Source organism: Egretta garzetta, unplaced genomic scaffold (genome assembly GCF_000687185.1).
Source record: "Egretta garzetta isolate BGI_Z169 unplaced genomic scaffold, ASM68718v1 scaffold7, whole genome shotgun sequence".
Taxonomy (NCBI): domain Eukaryota; kingdom Metazoa; phylum Chordata; class Aves; order Pelecaniformes; family Ardeidae; genus Egretta; species Egretta garzetta.
Genome location: NW_009260350.1, coordinates 2868549 through 2890012, shown reverse-complemented (window position 1 = coordinate 2890012; position 21464 = coordinate 2868549). Strand labels below are relative to the sequence as shown.

General features: G+C 43.7%; 1 protein-coding gene across 1 annotated transcript in view; it reads left to right on the top strand.

The window, feature by feature from the left end:
* Positions 1 to 21458, top strand: part of FBXO21 (F-box protein 21) — a 22331-nt gene extending 873 nt beyond the window's left edge. Inside the window, exons 2-12 of the mRNA XM_035898369.1 lie at positions 3445 to 3580; positions 5254 to 5348; positions 7451 to 7572; positions 9382 to 9528; positions 10399 to 10532; positions 10782 to 10918; positions 11748 to 11924; positions 12701 to 12833; positions 15447 to 15637; positions 16637 to 16794; positions 19784 to 21458. Of these exons, the coding sequence (XP_035754262.1) occupies positions 3445 to 3580; positions 5254 to 5348; positions 7451 to 7572; positions 9382 to 9528; positions 10399 to 10532; positions 10782 to 10918; positions 11748 to 11924; positions 12701 to 12833; positions 15447 to 15637; positions 16637 to 16794; positions 19784 to 19962 (1609 nt within the window). The 3' untranslated portion in view covers positions 19963 to 21458. The remainder of the gene's footprint in view (positions 1 to 3444; positions 3581 to 5253; positions 5349 to 7450; positions 7573 to 9381; positions 9529 to 10398; positions 10533 to 10781; positions 10919 to 11747; positions 11925 to 12700; positions 12834 to 15446; positions 15638 to 16636; positions 16795 to 19783) is intronic.
* The last annotated feature ends 6 nt before the right edge of the window (positions 21459 to 21464 follow it).

Here is a 21464-nt window from a genome sequence, read left to right as displayed (position 1 = left end):
CAGCGCAGGCCGGCGCCCCCCGGAGCGGCTCTGCCGGCACAGGGGACGGTGCCTTCGGTCCCCATGGCCTGGGAGGGCCTGGGTGCGCCTGGGGCGGTGGAAGTGCATCCCGCACCCCCCATCTTTGGCTGCTCTCCCTGGCTCTGCAAGGGGCGTGCTGAGCCCCTCACGGGTGGGACGAGCCCTGCGGCTTTCTGCTGTGGGTGTCGCGGCTGAGGAGACGTGGGCGTCCTTCCCGAGCAGGCATGGCAGGGGCTGTTGCGAGGCTGCTTCCACCCCCTGAATCCCACGGGATGGGACCAGGCTGAGCCTGCCACCCGGAGGAGAAGGGTCTGTGGTGCCCTTTGCTCGGGGGAGAAGGGTCTTTGCAGCCTCTTCCCGGCCGGGCACCAGGATTACCTGCAGGCCCCAGATCCAACCCGGGGGCTGGCACTGGTGCGGACATAGGGCCGCACGCACGCCGGGGTTGTCGATTGGCCTCCCTCATCCCGCTAAAGTAGGCAAGTGTTAGCAGTTTCCAAAATAACTGCCAAGACTTGTCCAGTCGCAGGACTTTACAGAAAAGAGAGGTGCTTTATTTGTAGTGCTTTTGGGAGAGCTATTTTCACAGAAACTAATATCCTTTGGATTGACTTTTGCTGCTTGTGCGTTTAGTTTTCCCCAAAGGCAGTTGCAGGGTACCTGATGAGGGCATAGCTGCATTGTAACCAGTGAAACTGTTAATACATTAGCGTGGAATAAAGCATGAGCATTAATTGTTGGTATTGCTTATGCCACGGTGGTTTCAGCAGTTCTAGAAACACTGCTCCTTCACTGGGGCCGCCAGCCTGTCTAGAATAGGGCACGCTCATCTGCTACCTGTTTTTGTCTGTGCTTTGGCACAGGAAAAATAGCAATATTGCTTTCTCTGTTTGCCAGTTGGCTTTAAAATTTAGTATAGCTCAAATGAAAGGATTATTCTCTCTCCACCAGTGAAAAAGGCTACTGAACAATTACAGCTTCCCCAATTCACCGAGCTTGGGATGGCTGGCCAGATCCTTTCACCGATTCAGTGGCTCTAATTTCTGGACTGAACCTGAAAGTTTAAAACTGGTTCAGATCCAACAGCTGAAATTGAATGTGGTAGGTGATTAGCACATGCTGCTGTCCTCCTCTGTCTTTGATAATAGAACTTTTGGCAGGAGTTTGCACATTGACCTTGTCGTCCTGGCTGGATTCCATCGTGAGTAATTGCACTTTATCTTCCTAAAATTTTCAATATAATTTCAACCTAACGAATTATTCTCATCCTTTCTCATCCTAAAATAAATGATTGCTATTGTTATTATGACGTGGCTGTATTTCAGTGGTAGATGAATGGCAAGGGGTCCATCAGGAGACAGATTGTTATGTAGTGTGAAGTTACTTGGTTAGTCTTCGACTTTGCTTTGTAACTGCAGTGGCAGTGTGGTTTTATTATTAACTGGTAGTAAAATATCTTCCATGTGTGGATGGGCACAACTGTACCTTTTGGTCAGTTGGTAGTAATTTTTATACAGAAGTAGTGATCTAAACAGTTGATGTTCTCTGCTTATAAAGGTAAAAATATACAGATATATAAAATTATATGTATATATATCATATGTATATAACCTGAAAAGTAACAAAGGCAATTCATGTAGTTGAAGGAAAATGTTTTGTCAAATGCAGTAATAATTAACAGAATTTCAAAATGGGAGCTAACCCCCTTGTAAATTACAAGAAGCCTTTCAGCTTTCTTTCTGGTGCTGTCCAAAATATTTGCATCTGCGCTGATTCTTCTTGGTGTTTCATCCACAAATGATCTTTGTATCTTCAGAACAGCCATGGGTATTGCTGCGCTGGCACATGTTTTATTGCACAGGGCTGTGTTGTGGCAGCGCATGCCTGCTTGATTAGAAAAGGTGCTGCTGCTAATAGCCCCCAAAACATTGCCTGAAGTTAGGTTTTCATTTGACCCTTGAAATGCTTCCGAGTAAGCTGTGGAAAGTGGCAGTGTGGTTTTATTATTAACTGGTAGTAAAATATCTTCCATGTGTGGATGGGCACAACTGTACCTTTTGGTCAGTTGGTAGTAATTTTTATACAGAAGTAGTGATCTAAACAGTTGATGTTCTCTGCTTATAAAGGTAAAAATATACAGATATATAAAATTATATGTATATATATCATATGTATATAACCTGAAAAGTAACAAAGGCAATTCATGTAGTTGAAGGAAAATGTTTTGTCAAATGCAGTAATAATTAACAGAATTTCAAAATGGGAGCTAACCCCCTTGTAAATTACAAGAAGCCTTTCAGCTTTCTTTCTGGTGCTGTCCAAAATATTTGCATCTGCGCTGATTCTTCTTGGTGTTTCATCCACAAATGATCTTTGTATCTTCAGAACAGCCATGGGTATTGCTGCGCTGGCACATGTTTTATTGCACAGGGCTGTGTTGTGGCAGCGCATGCCTGCTTGATTAGAAAAGGTGCTGCTGCTAATAGCCCCCAAAACATTGCCTGAAGTTAGGTTTTCATTTGACCCTTGAAATGCTTCCGAGTAAGCTGTGGAATGTGTTTTAACTTTGGGATTTCTAAACTCAATAAAGCAGGTACAGCTTTCTTTTACAAGAAAGGTGGGGGGTTGGGTTTTTTTTAATAATTATTTCTTGTATTAGAAATGAACTGCAAAAGCATTAGCTGTCACTATTGGACTTCAGAATTCTCTCTTTTCCTCCAGTAGATGTTGTCATCAGCAAGGGCAATAGAGGGAGCTCTGTTTTGTGCATCCTTTTAATTAGACCCACGAGGTAGTAGGAAGAGCACAGGACAATGAATTCTCATTCTACTAGATGACAAATTAGCTTAAATGTGATACGCCTTCAGAATGGCAACCTTTTTTTATTATAAAATTCTGCATCTCTTCTACTAATGTGATACCTGTGTTTATCCAGAGGGAATCTCAGCAGTGTTTGAGATATTTAGGTATTGAACTACCTCAAGTATGAACCCTTTGAAGGTTTCCTGTTGGCAGATTTCAGGAGAGCTTACTTTTAAATAACCATTAATACGCAGATAGAATCATAGAATCACTTTGGTTGGAAAAGACCTTTGAGATCATCGAGTCCAACCTTTAACCTAACCGTGCCATCCCACCACTAAACCATGTTCCTAAGCACCTCATCTATCCTTGTTTTAAATACCTCCAGGGATGAGGACTCTACCACCTCCCTGGGCAGCCCATTCCAGATGAAATCTGTTGGATTTATACTTTGATGCTTGAGTCAGTCATTGAGTTAATTTATATAGTTACATTTCAAGTTGTGCTTAGCAGTGTCTCAGCTCCTCGAGTCACGTGGCGACAGTAGTGAACAACATTTTTACAGTTCTGGTGTTTCTCAGTGATGTTGAAATACATGTTCACTTATGTCTTGTTGTGTAGATGGCCATCACTGCTGAAATACTACAGCCACACAGACGGTGTTAGCTGGCTTGAAGAATACAAAGCACGACACAATGCTGGTCTAGAAGCCCAGAGAATTGTATCTTCGTTCTCCAAAAGATTCTTTTCAGAACACGTAAGTCATCTTCTCTATGTAGGTGTAACAGCCTAGCTACTTGTTTAGTACTTTTTATTAGTTTGTCTTTCCTCTCTCTTCACATCTTTTCAACTCTGCAGTCAGAAAATTTGTTATGTCCTCACTGTGTATGAAAATGCGAGATCACCAGCCAGAAGGGGAGAGTTCAAAATCCAAAGGTGCAAACTGCGTAGAGTCCAAAGCGCACTCTGTACATTACGTTCAGCTGCTGCTGCTGCTGCAGCTTTAAAATCTCTTTGCTCATTGCTGCGTGTTCAGACCTGGCTCTGGGGACTTCTGATAGTTTGTTGACACATAGCACAGCCTATGACTTTATCTCACTGCAGACCTTGTGCAAGGATACGTTCTGTGAGTTGTCAGAAGTCTTCTGAAAACACGTCCAAGGCACAATAGGTTCACTGAATTGGGAAGTATATTATTTAAGTTCTTTACCCAGCCATGACACCAAGATGCTTTTGCGTTCAGTGTGAAAAAGGTGAAAATGTAGTCTCTTGGAGAGACTTGCATGTGGAACAACAACTCTTTCATTGTCTGTTTGCTTAGTTGATGGCTGTGGATTTTGGCTAGCTGTACAATTCTGGTCAACCTGAAATTCTGTGAAATAGGCATAAATGCTGCCCATAACTTCATCTGAATTGAAAAGCTCAGACAGGAGCCACGAAACGGCCACTCCTTTGTGGCTCCTTTGTGAGTATGTTGTGGTTCAGTAGAGAATTCCCCTAAGATATAGGAGACCCGTGTTGAAATCCTCTTACCCGATTTTAAGAGCTGCCTGTCTTCTAGCTGTTCTTTTTAGACTGTTCCACTGCAGTTGCAGCACATAGACATTTGACCGTAGAGAAATGTGTGTCAGGGCATTAACTGGGGGCAGAGGCCCCTGGATTCCTACTGTTTTAATCATGTGTGTAAAGACTACTGAGGGACCATTCAGCAGTACCCAAAGGCCTAATAATGAGGATCATCTCCCGTGGGGCTGGAACGTGCAGCTCAATTCCCTGCTTAGAATTGAGGGGAAGAGACTTTGAACATGGTTCTGCTAGGTCCTGCAGAATGCCTGCTAAGATACAGTATAATGGGAATCGCCTTTTCCTTAATCTATTAGCCCATGTCATGTACTGCAAAGATTGAAAGCAAATAAATTTCTCGCAGTTCAACCAGAGTTTAAAAAGGAGTTCTGAATTCTGGAAGAAAAGGGCTGTTCTGAATATAGATATGTAAGTGACTGTTTCAAAAAATGAAGGCTCCTTCTCCTTCATTCCTTCCCCTAGGACCCATCTTCTACATACGCTCCCCAGTGTAGAAGTTCAGTCAACCGCAGGCAAAAGTTGATTCCACCTTAAAATTACTTTCAGCTTGGCCCCAGCCTGCATAAGATCTGTTGTGCTTGTGCTGGTCTGTACACCCGCTGTCGGAGCCTTGAATGCTGTAGTGGTTAGCTCAAATTGCTGTAGGGTGCTACTGGGGCTCTCAGCGGATCCTTGTAATAAACCCATGGAGTAGAGACCGTGAGTACTTGGTGAGCTGGACATTTTTAAGATCTTATATAAATTTTTAAAAAATAGAACAAAATTGGTTTTGTGACTTTGTATGAAATTATGTTCTTTTGGGAAGAATCTGTTGTGCTCTGCGTAATTCATTGTCTGGTTTGACAGGTCCCCTGTGATGGATTCAGTGACATTGAGACTCTTGCGTGCCCAAGTCATTTTTTTGAGGATGAGCTGATGTGTATCCTTAACATGGAAGGAAGGTAAGAAAGAGAGGGGTTAGAAATGGAAGGGATTTTTCCCTTTCACCAGTTAAAGGGGAACAGCACTGTGGTGAATGCCTGACCTCCTTTTGTCGCTCTCATAAAACAACATCCCCAGGCTTACCGAGGCTGGGAAGTATTGCTGTGTGTTTAACTTCAGAAGAAATGTAATATTCCCATAAAAAAAAATGTAAACTATTCTATGAGAAGGAGGTCCTCTGGCTTTCTGGTGCTGTTTGTTGCTTAATTTCTTGCCAGTTCATTACATGTCTCAGGGCATGTTCCATGTACCCCCTTCTCTGCAGTAGTTTTGGCTTAAGGGGTTTCCATCCTCATGTTCCTTTTTTTATTTAAACCTGGATCAGTTTGCTGAACTGATTTGCAGGATGGGCCCACAGCACCAGAGGGAAGCAGGAATACTTAGTGAGGTTTGCCACCATGAATCCCTGTATCATGAAACTGCAGCGTCTTTTTTTTTTTTTTTTCCTTGTTTTCCTCGTTTCTTAGCTGTAGTAAGCTGGTACAATTTTTGTCCCCAAATGAGCAACTGTGTTCATTGCAGCCACTGCAAAATTTTCGGTTCTGTGAATGATTCAGACAGACAAAATGTCAAGCAAGTAAATAAAACTTCTGGTTTGCATCTGCCTAGGTATTCTCATCACCATGGTTAACACTGGGCAAGATGAATAAGTCACTGCTTTACTTGAAGGTTTTTCTGCTGGTAGCATATAAACCATGCTGATTTTGCTGTGATACAAAACAGCGATAGATGGCTCTTCATGGAGCCTAAGAGCCTTGATTAAAGGGACTGTTAGTAGAGCCTGAAAAAATGTAACTGGAATGGCAATCATCTCATTTTTGCTTTTTCACATCCATTTTATTACGTTCTCTATTTGAACTGGGACTAAACATCTCATTTGACAACTGGTTAAAAAGCTTTTCAGCCTTTGCACTGGCCAAATTGCCTCCCCATAAAGCAGAATTGATGCTAATTACACCCTGATTAAGCTGTAGTCATTGCCATTCGGGAGCATTAGGCTAAATCATTTCCCTGGAAGATATCCCAATAAAGCAGTTCTCCCTATTGAGCATCCCAATTTATTGGAAGAGGATAAAGTGTTATGAGGTTTGATTGTTCTCTTGTCCAGTAGGATGGAGAAGGCTGATTTGATGGGCACTCTGGAAGAGAGGGAATGTAAACAGGGAAAGATGTGGGGGTTTTCTTCTGAAGAAGGAAACTGGAGTTGTTTTAAACACATGGCAAGTGCAGAGCCTGGGAATTGTAGAATTCTCCCTTTGGGTTTTTTGGGGGCCAGGGTTTTGTGCCATTCCTAACTATTTGGTGTAAAAGTGCTCAGTGAGGCACTGGGTAACCCATCGCTAAAGGCTGGGGCTCACTTAGATGCGTGTGATTTGAATGTCTCTGCGTTGGTCTGTCATGTTTCAGGTGATCTCTTACCTGGACAGTAACCAGCCCTCCATTGCTGCTTGGGCACTCTGCCTTCACTTGTTAATTTAGAAAGTGAAGGGGCTTTACTAGAAAAGCTGTAAGGTTTTGGATTGTGTGATCTACAGATCAACTGTTGATCCATTCCTGCCTTTTCAGAGCAACAGAGGTGTTTTTTCTCTGGGGATTGTTTTTTTTTTTCTTCTGAATACTATTGGACCTACGTTCATGTCCCTCATCAGTTTCTTTTTGATGGTGAGAGGATACTTTAAGTTTGATTCTGGAGGGATCCAGTCAGACAAAGAGTAACATTTTAGGAATAAAATACAGGATTTAATCAGATATTCCTGAGCTACATTAATTAGGATCTGTGTATCTTCTTAAAATTATATACTGGTGATAGGATAAAAATCTGAGATGATAGGAGCAATGTTTTGCAAGTGTCTTATATTGTCTTATATTGTGGTTTTTTGATGATGAATTTCCTTTTAACCTTTACCTTTTTGGTTGACTCCTCAGTGATAGTGGTGTTGTCAGGCTTGTTTAGAAAAGCAATAAAAATTGTAAACCTGTGTTCACTGGAAAAGTTAAATCAAGTGCTCACCCTTAAAGTGCTTGTTTAGGGCAATACTACTTTTTGTATTTAAATGTGCAGGAAAGGTCTCACCTGGAAGTACTATGCAAAGAAAATTCTATACTTCCTACGGCAACAGAATATATTAAAAAATCTGAAGGAGTATCTTCAACGCCCGACTGATCGGCAGTCATTTCTGGAGGGTAAGTCTTTGGCAGAAATCCTGTGTAGAGCACCTAATGACAGCTTTCCAGTATTGTTGTCTTACTTGGAAAGAGCCTTCCTTGCTTACGTTTCAACTAGCCCTTGGACAACAACTCAGAATTAAGTTTGGATTTTTGATGTATCTGAAATCCTTGAAGTCTTGCAGTAGTTGCCTAGTGTTGCATCATAACGTTGGGATTACATTAGCTGCTGTCAGTGCTGTGTGCTTGAATAATTGCCCACGGACAGATGAGCTGAAAAGCAATGGAGAAAATGTTAAAACACTTGCATTTGAATCTTGAACAACCCATTGAGGAAACCAGCAGTAGCTCAGCGTCCTGAGTAGCTGACACCGCAGAAGCATTTTAACTGTGGCCTGTGGGCTGAATATGGCCTAACAGACCAACTGATCTGATTTCGACTCACCTCCCTACTATCTCCTTTCCCAAGAGGTGCTCAGATAAGGGCAAGGAGCAAGCTGCAGGCAGGGGGAATTGTTGTTGCAGCTCATAGCCTGTGCGCTGTGGCTTTCTCTCAAGAGCTGTTTGACTGCTGGAGCGTTGAAGCTGTGCAATGTAGAGCTGGAGAATGGAAGGAAGTCCAGTCATGTGGTGGGAAGGTACATGCACCTGATATGAAGAAAGAAAAGACTTTTCTGCAATTTGTGTCCTCAGTCTGGTGGCTTATTCTCTTCTTCCAGCTTCCTATGGAGAAGATAGTCTTCTGGAAGGATCAAAAGCTGCCAGTCTCTGCAGAATAGTCCCTTACTCTTGGTATATACCTCAAAAATGTCATATGAAAGAGACTCTTAAGACCAAGGCTGGTTCTTGTTAGTGGCAGTAGACTTTGAAGAAGAGACTGTGTTAGGGCAAGAAAGGAAAGCCCAAAGTGGCTTCTTCTGGAAACAACTGAGAGAGTTAATTATGTGACTTAATCATATATAGGCATTTGTCTGCCATGGAGGTACCATTAGAGCACCAACAGGTAGTGTTTTGTGCCATTTCACCAGGTCTGCATGGGGAACGGTTTGAGGTGGGGGGAAGAAGTCATGGCTGGGGGCCCTGCTGAAATCCTTGAATACAGGCCTGTCATGGACATGCTAACGAAGCGACATAGGAAGCTGAAGGAGGTATGGTCCATGCAAAATTCTTGCAAGTGAATACAGTTGATTCCAAAGGTTGAACAATACGGAGGCTTTGGAAACAGCAGTGGTGACGAGGTGATAAGGAGAAGATTCTGAGAAAGGGCTATTTTTTTTCCTGCAGAAGTTTGACAGAAGATTCTTGGGCAGAAGGAAAATGAAAATCTGTTCTGTTATAGTGCGTTTCTGACATGAAGATGGAGAGTGAGTGTGGAAGAGAAAGATGAATGTAGCAGAAGAGGGAACAATGAACAAGAATGATAGCTATGGAGGACATGGCAAGAAGAAATTGGAACTGAAGCAGAAGTGAAGTTGAGATTATTTCAGGCTCTGAATAAAAAACATTGTTTGGGGATGCCAGGAGGTACAATGTGACCAGAGAGTTGGCTCGTTAAGCCTGGTCTAGCAGCATACTTGCTCAGCGTATTAATCTATTGCTTTCCCTTTCAAGATGGTGGAGAGGGAGATACTGAATTTAATTGGTATTTATCATGTCAGCTTATTCTTCTCATTTTATATGATAAATCCAATATATGACTGCAGATTTTAAAAGGAATCCTCTTGTGATCTGCTGCAATTGCTTGCTGCATGCCTGGAATTTAGAGTAGGTAAAACTAAGCAAAGAAAAAACTGAAGTCCTGTTTCTTATATAGTTTGTTTTTTCCAGGTGCTGTTTTAATTGATCAATACTGTAACCCACTATCCGACATCTGCTTAAAAAGTGTCCAGGCACAAGTGGATGATATCACAGATAAAGTACGCAAAGTCCTGCGGGCAAAAAATCCAAGGCACCCCAGCTTGGCATCCAAGGCAGGTACTGTACAGAAACATATGCTTTACTGCAGAGCACTTCTGCAAGTCTAGATACAGGCAGACAAGGTGAAACAGCTGTTGAATTACTGGCGCTTAAAGAGCTGTGGTTCTTTATCCCCTGGCAAGCATATTCTGACATTTGCTTAAACCGTTATTCAGTAAACAGCCGTTTGTGCAGCCACAGAGATTCAATAGCCCGGGGTTGTCAGTCCATCTGATATTGTCTAAGCAAAAAGAATTGGGAGGGGGATTCTTCTTTTTCCTTTTTTTTCCCTTTTGTCCCTGAAGTTTTAAGTAGTCCTGATATCTGTAGCAGAGCTGTGGGGCAGGGGATTGACCTCTTTTTCTCTGCAAGTCCCAAAGTCAGCTGCAGTAGGAAAGGTAAGTGCTTTAACATCTGCAAAGGTCAGGCAGTGTCTTGCTCCTTGCTTTTTTTAATAAGCCCTATCTAACATTTGCTGTCTTTCAAAGAGAGAACGACCAGTCTGCCTGTATCTGTATGTCTGGAGTGGCCAAGCTGGGACTCTCAAGCGGTGAAAGGACACTTCCCATGCCTGGGCAGTGTGATGTGTCCAGCTGCAGCGCTGTGCTGGCAGGGGTTGGTTAGGATCCAGTCCTTGAGCCGCAGAAGGAAGCGAGGCATCGCTATTGCACAGCTGAGGTGCAGGGCAGTCCACTGAGCCAGGCAGCGCTGTGAGCGGAGCACTTAGGGCACTGCTGTTGTCACCTCCAGCCAGTCTCTTGACAGTCTGAATTGAGATTAACCTCTTGTGCTCTTAGTGCATATGAATAATTCTAGTATAAGGTTCACTGCATAAAGGTTAAGTACACTTCTTGTCTCAGTCTTTATTTCACTGCATGTGTTTTTTAGGAGAGGTCCTGATTCCAGAAGTGGAGCTTCAGCGGCAGGTACTTGATGCTATGAATTGTGTCCTATACGAGCAGTTAAAATACAAAGGAAACGAGCTGGATTACTATAACTCCCTGAATTCATACATTCACCAGGTACGTGTGCGTTAGGCAAAAACGAGAAGGCTGCAAGGCTTGAGACATTCTATTTGTGGTGTGTATTTGTCCAAATGTAGTCAGACAAATAATTCTCTCTGAAGAACGACTTGCTGCCAAGTCAATATGATGTAATCTTTTAGTGCATATTCTGTCAAGTTGGTATATTTTCATTTGTGAAATCAAACCTTGGGGTTTTGTGTTTTTTCTCAATATCCCACATGTGTTTATCACATTTTTGTCCCCCAGGTTTTGATCCGCAGGACAGGAATTCCCATCAGTTTGTCTGTGCTTTATTTAACGATTGCCAGGCAGCTAGGAGTCAAGCTTGAACCAGTCAACTTCCCTAGCCATTTCCTGCTGCGATGGTGTCAAGGAAAAGAAGGGTAAGTGATCTGCTGACTTTTGAAGTTGTGTCCCCAGTAATAAAAGCCAGAAAGCATTTACAGCTCCACATCTGTACCAGAATGTTTCATTATTTTCCGTCTGTAACTACAACCTATGCGGAGGAAAAAATCAGATCTCTAAAGAGTTTTCTCAGAATTCATCTCTGCTGTTGATGAATGGTAACAGATTTCTTGAGTGTGGAATAATAGTAACCATGAGGTAATGTTTCTCTTATTTAAGAAAAATATGAAAAATTGAAAAGAAGAAAAAAGGTGCTGATTTCACATAACCTTTCATACAAAACAGTTGCTAAAGACCATTGCTGCTGTTCTGTGCACTCATTTCAATTCTCAGTCAGTCAGTGCGGGATACATCTTTGACCAGATCATGGTGAATTTACAGAAATCTGTATTTTGCGAGTGACATCAGCAGTCCAGTTCAGAGCAGTGGTTTTGTCTCTACTACACCCCTTTTGGCACTGGCCTTCAGATGCCATATGCGTGGGCTCTGTTACACTTCCCAGTGCAGTGTCGTAATATAATCTAGAGATAGATACAGCAAGCCTGAAAATACCTGAAGGAAAGAACTGGCATGATAGAGGGAAAATGTCCCCTTAGTTTCTCTTTCTTTTCCCATATATGTTTATCCGATGAAGAAGCTAGGAGGAGAGAGAAGGTAGCAAGTAATCTCTTTTTAGGAGGGAGCTGAGGTGTGAATGGCGCTTCTTTTAAAAACAAGCTTGGAAGTGCTGAGGGAAGAACAGAAATAGGTAATCTTGCTTTACCCTGAGACCCATCATCACAATTCAGTTTCCTTGTGTTTCATTAGAAGCACGGATATTTTTGACTACACCTACATTGATGCCTTTGGGAAGGGGAAGCAGCTGACGGTGAAGGAGTGCGAGTACCTTATTGGCCACCATGTGACAGAGGAGTTCTATGGAGTGGTGACTTCAAAAGAGGTCTTGCAGCGTATGGTGGGAAATCTCTTAAACCTTGGCAAGCGGTGAGTTGAGGATTATCTGGCCTGTAAGGCCTGTGGGGAAAAAAAGGCCCAGAGTATGCTGTCTGCATTTCCAGTACTGCTGCTTCACGCTATTTTAGTGAGAGGTTTAAAAAGGTGTCAGTCACCCAGGGGATCTTGAAAATTCTGTATGTCACGTTGCATTGTCTAGTTGCTTTTAATCACCTGCAGCAGTATTGTGTGGAAACAAGAATATTTAGTAAAACTAGTTCCCCTCAAGAACGTGGACAGATCAATTTTTTAATTTGTGGAAAGCTGATGGGGAGTGTCGACCGTTCCCTGAAGAGCAGAGACCTTCATTATGGTTTGGCAAGCACAACCCACAAGGTCAAATGAGCAGTTTCAAAGGTGCTGTTGGTTTGTAGAAAATCTGAAAATCACTTTCCCAAGTAGCCATAGACAGAAATCACTGTCTGATAAAGAGCGAAAGGATTGCTTTAGGTGTAATTAAGATAGGGGAACAAAACCAGATTTCACAAGGAAATGGCTTGGAGAGTGAATCTTCTATGTAGAATTATTTGACCAAGCAGAATACCAGTGAAGTGGGAGAGTAGAGTCCAATGATCAGTTGTGTAGCGTTTTTCCTTCTGAGCAGGCTGTTGCATGTGATGAGTGACAGTCAGTGCCAGAGTCACTCTTACTGAATGAGCATGCCTGTACCTGTAGCATCACTTTTGGTGACTATCCCTGTACATCGGAGTACTGGGGATAGGGGTTGAAGAGCTAGCCTTACAATTGAGTTTCTTTTTTGCTGGCAGAGAAAGCACTGATCAGTCTTACCAACTCTTGAGAGACTCGCTGGATCTATACCTGGCCATGTATCCGGACAATGTGCAGCATCTAATGCTCCAGGCTAGGTTATACTTCCACCTGGGAATCTGGCCAGAAAAGGTACCTCGCCACTCGGTCGTATGTTTTTTGATAGGCTAAGCGCTATTAATTCTAGTCTATTGATTTTTGGACTACGTCAGCTTGCATTACAGTCTGCCACAAGTTGTTTCTGTAATAAACACAATTGAACAAGTTATCGCATTTCAGCGAATCAATTTCTACTGTATGAAGCAGGGAAAACAGGAGGAGTCTTACTTGGCCTAGGGGAGACTTGTGAGCAGCCTCGAGTCTCGGTCACAATTTATGATTTACCACCCAAGTCTGACAGCTTATATTGCAACCAGTACTGTGGGCTTCTGGCTGTAAGTTATAAGAGCATTCTGTTTGATTTATGCCTAGATTGTGGTAGTGGTGGTGAAACCCTTGCTGGACTCATGTAAAAGGAACCAATTGCCTTATCAGAAAACTTGCGGGAAGCTATCTTTTATAAATACGGCAAAAGCTGTTCTCTGAAACCTTAGCCACACAATCAGTGGCTCTTGCGAAAAAGCAACTTAATATTCCTGTCCTTGGGATTCTTTTTTAATATTGCCTTTAGCATAGCAACTTGAGTCCTGCTGTCTTGTGAATGTGGGAAAGAAGGTGCTGAGACTTACAAGTTGTCTAGATCATCCATGTCTTTCACTGAGTCGGGTGAAGGCACAGCGAAGAAGCGTGTAACTCAAAAAAATATTATTTCTTTAGTGTCTCAATATAGCAAAGAGGTGTTCCCTAGTCAAAATTCCCTGTACTGCTTTAGTGAAGCTCATGCACTTGGGCAATGCCTGTGCCATTTCCAAACGTGAGGTTTGGGTGAGGGGGTAGAAGTATTGGCTGGACAGCTGAGCAGAAGAGCAAAGCTATTCCACCAAATTAACTGAAGCATAGGACTGCGGGAGAAGCTGCCTTCCTTTCAAAGAACAAATTGTGCTGAGCTTGCCGTTCCTTTCCTATGGCAGCAAGTTTTAGGGTCGCCACAGAAAAAAACAGCACAGGCTAAGAAATTGTATGCAGGGGGGACTTGCTGAGCTGAAATGGCAACTGTACGAAAACAGAGGACAGCTAAGCAAAAAACACTGAAAGATCTTCCTTCCCCTTTCTGGCACTCAGCAACGTGTTTGTAAAGCACAAAGGCTTTACGTTCTTTCGTTTTGCTGCCCCTCGGAACAAATAATACAACCCCATGGCTGAGGTTTACGTGTGGTTTGTCTGCACCGTGTTGCCAGATGCAATGAAAATGTGCAAATTTCAACTTTTCAGTATTGCATCCACATATGCATTCAGTTTTTCCAGGCTATCGGGTAGGATTGTAGCTAGCCAGAGAGAACGCTCTATGTCTGACAGAACAGAAGATACCAGATTTAATAGAGGTCTGCCAGATTTATGGAAGGTGCTACAAAACCTTGAAAGTCAAGCAGAGCTACACAGAATGTTGCCCTACGTGTTTGCAAATAACAGTAAATGAAATTGCCAAGAATCTCTGGCAGCTGTGGTCACTGTGCTAGGCCTTCCCCTTTCTGTAGGATTTTTTTTTTACGATTTTCACATCCTCCTTAAGATTCCAGCCAGAGAATTAAGGTGGCCAAGAAGCTGTGTTTCTTCTTCTCATACCTAATTATTCACCTGTTCTTTTTCCAAATTTATTTTCTTCACCTCTTGGCTGATGTTCATGCTCAGTAGCCTGAGATTCCTAGTCCTCTTCTGCTGCTGCTCTGAACTTGGAGTGACCAGAACTTCCAGTGTGTGATTGAGGAGACAGTCCTTTTGCCGGGTGCTGAAGTGTGTCAGATTTTGGAACTCTGGCAGCACTTGAGGTATTTGATGTTGGGACGGATGTATCTGTCTTTTCCCAACCTGTTTAGACAGAAGTTTTGTTAAGAGCAAGGGGAATAAAAAAAACCAAACTTGCATTGCCTGCCTCTAACAAACTTGGCAGCAGATGCTCTGATAGTGTGCCAGAGGGTGTTGATAGGCTGATATTCTGGATCTACAGGGTTTGCTGCTTTGAGAGCACTTTTGAAGTTAGTGTTCTTTAGTCATCCTGAGACAAGCAGGTTCTCTGTCTCTTGTTCCCTGTTATGTGGTATAGCATTGTAGAGGTTATTTGCATTTCCTTCTGCGCTGCCCTATTTTTCCTCTGCCAGGCTCCCACAGACATGCTGAAGAACTCTTTTAAACTAAAATGTTTGTTCTCAAGTACAGCAGAAGTCATCTGGAATCGCTTCACAGCAGCAGTTCAGGAGACTAGCAACAGTATTCTCTTAACATTTCAGAAACCTTGAAATGGTCTCGTCAATGTCCTGTGGTCACAAAATGTGACATGATTAGCTTGTATGACTTGGTTTTAAGGAGTTACTGTGCTCAACAGTGCCCTTCCTTGGAAGTAGGGAGCTTTAAAAATAGAAAAGGAGAGGACTGTTTGCCATTTCTGCAGGCTAAGCAAGGATGAAGAACTCCTTGGGAGTGTGTAGCTAGAGCAAAGATTCTCAGTCCTGTGTGGAAAACTCGTGTGGCGGACCTTTAAGCCTGGGCAATTACACCCAGCTAACTTGAGAAATATATCTGTATGTATTTGTAAGTGTTGGACTGCTGTAGACTTGTTCTGAATCTGTCTTTTTGTTTTGGTTGCTGAAGGTTCTGGACATATTGCAGCATATTCAGGCTTTGGACCCATCGCAGCACGGGGCCGTCGGGTACTTAGTTCAACATACCCTAGAGCATATTGAGCGCCGGAAGGAGGAGGTGGGACCTGAGGTGAAGCACCGTTCAGATGAGAAGCACAAAGAGGTCTGCTTTTCGATCGGGCTGATTATGAAACACAAGAGGTGAGCTGTTCCAAACCTCCCCCACATCAGCAGGCTGTACTGTAACAACGAGTGCAGAAGTGTTTGTTCTGACAGTAATGAGACGTGGTTTTGTCTGCCAAGGAGGTACCTGGAATAGAAAATGCCAGGCAGATGTGTGTATGCCATGTGCCTCGGAGAAAAACGGGAGCAGCTCTGTCTGCCCTTTGAGAGAGCGAGTGTATTCACTGCTGTTTGCTTGCAGAGAGAAGTTTGTGCGGTGACTTGTCTGAGTCATTGTATATCACACAGCTAAAATTTCCACAGCCCAGACCTCTCGAAGAAACATCAGTAATCAGTCAGTTCATGAGGGACCATGGAACAGAATCAACTTCAAAAAAGATTGTAAGAGTTTTAAGACAGCTTATGAATCTTCCCCTGTGCTAATATTACCTCCTCTTCCTGCATTGCACAGAGGCTTTGTGATCCTGTCTGTGCTGCTCTGCCAGAATGACATGGCAGTGCTGTGTTGTTTCGGCCACTCCTCCAACTCAACAAGACATCTGGAGCATATTTTAAGGGTGTCAGTGGTGACAGTTGTAATACCTCGCAATTAATCACACAAATAATCTGAAAATAACAATGGCTTTGTTTCTGGGAGTTCGGTATTGGGATTACCATGGCTGGGTGGTGGGCACAGAAGTACTTGCACAACGCAGTCGGATGGTTGATTCTCTCCCTATTTCTTGTTCCCGTTCTCCCGGTTGCTGACTTCCAGTCTCTTTCATTTCTTGCTCACATTTGGTTTTCTTTTGTCCTCAGGTGTTTATTCCTGTTTATTTATCCAGTCACTCCTAGTCATTTCCCCCACCTTAAAATACACACAATCTTTTAAAATTCATTTCCCACCCTCCCCCTTGTCCTCTTCTCCATGTGCCAACTCACAGGAGGCTGCTATCCTGCTAGTGCTATATTAGTCTTGAGGAAAAAGAGCTGGCCCTGGAGTTTTCACAGTCTTTGGTGTGCAATTTTTTTAATTAGATATGGCTATAACTGCGTGATTTATGGCTGGGATCCTGCCTGCATGATGGGGCGTGAATGGATCCGGAATATGAACGTCCACAGCCTTCCACATGGCCCCTACCAGCCTTTCTACAATGTGCTAGTGGAAGATGGCTCTTGCAGATATGCTGCTCAAGGTGAGCAGGAGTCTCCTGTGTTTACTATCTGTTTCAAAGTACATTAGGAGAAAGAGATGTTTAAGTGATAACTCTTAAATGTGAAACATAAACTGTTAGATAAGGTTGAGGTAAGAAGGAAAATGATCTTGAATTCATGGCCTGCGGTGTTTGCTCTCCATGAAATCAGTACTGCTAGGAATGAACGTTAAGGACCGTTCTGGTGTAATCTCCTTTTGCCTTAGAAATGTGCTTTGGATGTGATTGGTTTTATGGTGTAAACCAGGATGGTCGCTTTTAAAAGAGGTAATTCAGCTTTTGCTGAAATCTGAATTTATTTCAGCAGCTCTCATGCTTTGAAATTATAGACATGCTTTGGGCGGGACCTCGAAATAGGATCTAGTGGGAGAGCACACAAACTTTGCTTGTCAGGGCATGGTTCTGAGCAGCTGTCATCGAGAGACTGTGTGTGCCAAGATCCCAGAGAACACGGCTAGCGTGGCTTTTCGTGCCACCTCTGATAACAATGGGACAAAAGTGAACATCTCTGCTAAACCTCTTTGCATTTGTGAAATCTCTGTCACATGTTCTTTATGCAACATGCAGTAAGAAAGGAAATTCTTATATGACGGTGAGAATATGAGGTTAGGGTACAGGAAATGTAAACTGAGGTTCAAAAGGGAAAAAACTCTATGCATATACATCCGTAACTCCGTACATTGTAAACACAGCGTTTCTTTGCCTCCTGTTTGTTCTTCTCCCTGTGATACGGAGGCATCCCATCCAGCTGGCAGGGCAGCTGCACAGCCTGACTGCATTTTGCGAAGAGAAGATGTGGAAGCTGCCAGAGGGGAAATGCTGGAAAAAAAATACAGTTCAACTCTTTCACTAGAGGGTGCTCCCTAGCACGTTCTGGACACGGACATGTGAGCGAGAGGTGGTTTTACAGGAGGGGACACCCCTACCTCTCTAGGTTTAAAGTGCAGGTGTTTCACACTGTCCTGAGAGTTACTTTATATTCAGTCCAAAAAGATGAAGCGGGGACCAGGAATTATTGCAGCTCAGCCTTATGGCTCATATTAGGCAGTACTTGGCCTCTCAGAGAGTCTTAAAAAACCCAAAAATTCTTGTGTGCCATGGGTTGATATTAAAGCATGCATCTCAGTGAAAACTAACCACGTAATTGTCCACAGTGCTTCTCGGGCTGAGTCATCTCTTATATCTTTTGTCTAAATGTTTATAAACAAGTATAATGCTGGCTGGTTCCAGAGCATGGAGTATTTTAGCCAAGCTGTAGGTTGGCACAGTCATCTCTGTGGCATCTGAGTGTTTTGATATATCGCTAGGGAAAATTGAAGGGTTTGTCCTTGTTTGCTGAACTCTTGCTGCCTGCCTGTTGAGTATCCCCTCTAAAACACATCCTCAGATCATTTGGGAAGGGAGTATTCCATAACTCACTGACCTGACTTTGGGGAGGGGATGATTGGGGTTTTTTACTGAAAGACTCTTGAAGAAATCTGCATGCAGAGTTCTGTCTAACCAGCTCAGAAACAACACCAAGCTTATCAGAGGTACCTGTACCTCAGTTTGAGCCCTTCCTGTAAATTCATCAGTTGAGCTGCAGCTAATTACAAAACACCTGTTTCATACAGTGAGTTTGGTATCTACCTGTCTGCTCTTGTCTATCTTCTGTTTGCTTTGTGGCAGCCCAGGCCAGATATCTGTGGCTCAAAAACTTCTAGTCAGCATGTTTTACAGGCTCCCACCTAGTGCTGAACTTGCTTGTCTCAGTCTCTTCCTCCCTGGCAGCTTCTGTTTCCTCGCTGTGTTTTTCCCTTTGTACACGGCTTGCTGCTCAGCCATGCTTCTGCAGGGCATATCGGAGTGTAAATTGTTTTCCGCAGTGGTGCAGTATATGAAAAAGATACTTTGCAAGCCTGTAGGATGGCACCAGCCCACTGAATAGAAAGCTTTTGTGCTTTCAGCTGCACACACTGACATACAGTAGCTTCAAAAGCCTGTATGGATTAACATGACTTGTATGTGCTCTCTGTAGTGAGCTGAATAGTTTGAGACAGATTAATTATTCCCAAGTGATGTTCTCTGCATCCCATCTTGTTCATGTCCCGCCTTGCAGATAAGTCAGACTTCAGGACTTAGGCAGCTTTTGTTTCTACCTGTATTTCTAGCAGTGTGCTGGAAAAAATGACATCATCTGGGGACTGCTGCAGGGCACCTGCACATGTGATTTACTGCTGGGCTGCCTTCTAGTCATACTGCTTTATGCAAATACTGCAGGGGCAAAGGGACCCTCAGCTTGGGTCACCTTTGTGTTTTAATGCCAGTGCTTCTGTGTTGTTCAACTATTGTCCTTACTCAGGTTGTGTTTTAGTACAAAGGAGGAAATGGGGCGTTTTGGGAAAGAATCAGGGACTTCCTCTTAACTTTGGGAAGTTTGGATTTAGAAAAGTTAATTTCACTGTGAGACGTGCTTGAAAACCAGGCTGGTGACTTGACACAGTTGAAACACAGACTGGTGACTTAGGGCAAGAAAGCAGTTGGCTCCTTTACCAGGACAGCCTTGTGCAGGTGGCCTCACCTTGGAGCATTTGAGAAGGATCTCTCCTAGAATCTGATCTTCCATGGGGCCGGAGGGATCAGAGCTCAGTGCCGCAGCTTCGCCCTGCACTTACAACCAAGCCCTGTGACCAACAGAGTGGGAGCAGGCCAGCATCCTGCTACTTGAACCGAACGTCAGGCAGTGTGGTCTTGGGCATAAAATAGTTTTCATGCCACTAGGAAACAGGGTCGCAATCACTCAGAAGAGGCTCTGTGAGCAGTCGTACTGGCATACTCTGTGCATGTTTTCCACAATTAGGGGTTTTTTTACTTTAAAGCATCAGGAGGTGGTGTTTCTAGAGACAGAAACAAGACTTGAGAGGTGCAGGATTTATTACCTTGTAGCAGGCCATTTCACGTGATGATAACTGATTCTTCCCTTTCCTAACAGAGAACCTGGAATACAACTCTGAGCCTCGGGAGATCCCTCACCCTGACATTGGCCGCTATTTTTCAGAGTTTACCGGCATTCACTACCTAGCGAATACCGAGCTAGAAATTCGGTACCCAGAGGATTTGGAGCTCACGCGTGCCACGGTTCAGAAGATCTACAGTTCAGGCAAGGAGTGACTACAGAAGGCATCGTGAGGACAGAAGCAGCTGGAGTGTAGCTTTACCCTCTTTGCAAAACTTGCGTGGAAGGCAAGTTTGGTGACAATCCTTTGGCTTAATGCATTGAAAACTGCATTGAACTTTGTAACTGGTGCTATAGCATCTTTCCGTTGCCTGCCTGCCCGTTCTGGCCCAAAGGCACAGGGACACATGTTGGTAGTTGAGGCCAAGCGTAAGGATCTTGCAGGGAAGGATTTGTGCATACTGCTTGTTCAGTGATTGTCTTCCCTAGAAGGCCAGTGCAGCAAGATCCCTGATGTGGAATATGGAAGAACCCCCTCTTCCAGAGAAGGAAGTTGCTTGTCCTTGCAGTGTTGTGGGTTTTTTGTTTGGTTGTGGTTTTTTGTTTTTTAATGTCTATCCCATGCAGGTGATAGTTTTTAAAGTCTCTTATGTTTCACTGTTGTCTTCTCCAGTCTGAATTTTTGGTTGGATTTTGTTTCACCTCTGTAGTCTGATTGTTCACAGAGCTACTGTTCCGATTCTGAATATCCTTACAGGCCTGGGAAGGAGCCCCAGCAACAAAATCAGAAGCAGCTAGGCTCCTGGGGGTGGCAAGCACACTGAGGCCCAGTTGGCCGCCTCACTGATGATACAAACTCTCCTGTTGCAGAAGATGAGCTTCTAGCCCTTTTTCATGCCTGCTAAACACACCCAGTCCATGTTCTTACTTATTTTTTTTGTCTGCTCATCGTTTATGTCCAAGGCAGGATCTGCAGCCCAGCCATGAGTGCTCCCAGCACAATTTTGAACCTTGTGGCACTGTTTCACAGAAGCCTTGAGGTCAGTGCCAAAATGACTTTGATGTATGGGGAGCTTCCACTCGCTGCTGTCTCCCATCTATAGGGATTTATGCAATACAGTGGGATCGTGACCGGAAACAGGCCAACCCCGGAGTCAGCCAAACCGTGTATGGAAGAGAGATGTTAATTCCTGCAGCTCAAGGCCTTCTTCCTTTTTGCCAAAAGAGAACGGATTTTGGGGGAGCGCGTACTCTGCCGTGCAGAAGGGAAGAGCTTTAGCCGCTCAAGGCACATGAATTTCCACATGACTTAAAGGCTCAGACAGAACCACTGCAGAAAAGGTTCTCCTCTGGGTTCAGGTATTTCGGGGTGCAGCGATACCCAGTGTTTGTGCATACCCAGACCCTGCATATCTCTGTGGTTTCTGACACAACGTCCATAGACTAGCTGCAGCTAGTGTCTCCTGTCGCTGTCCGGTTGCAATGCAGTAGTTATGTCAGAGGTGAGAATTAGCTACAGTGCCCTGTAGAGTTAGGTGGATGCTCTTAGCCTATTGTAGCACTTCAGGTATCGCCACGTGAAATCACACAGCCCTCCTCTTAAAAAAAATGCTTGAACTGCATGCCATCCTATCGAAATACTGAGCACTGATGAAATATGAGAAATAAATACTGAAAGCCCAGCAATTTTGCCAGCAGAGTGGTGGTGGTCAGCAGG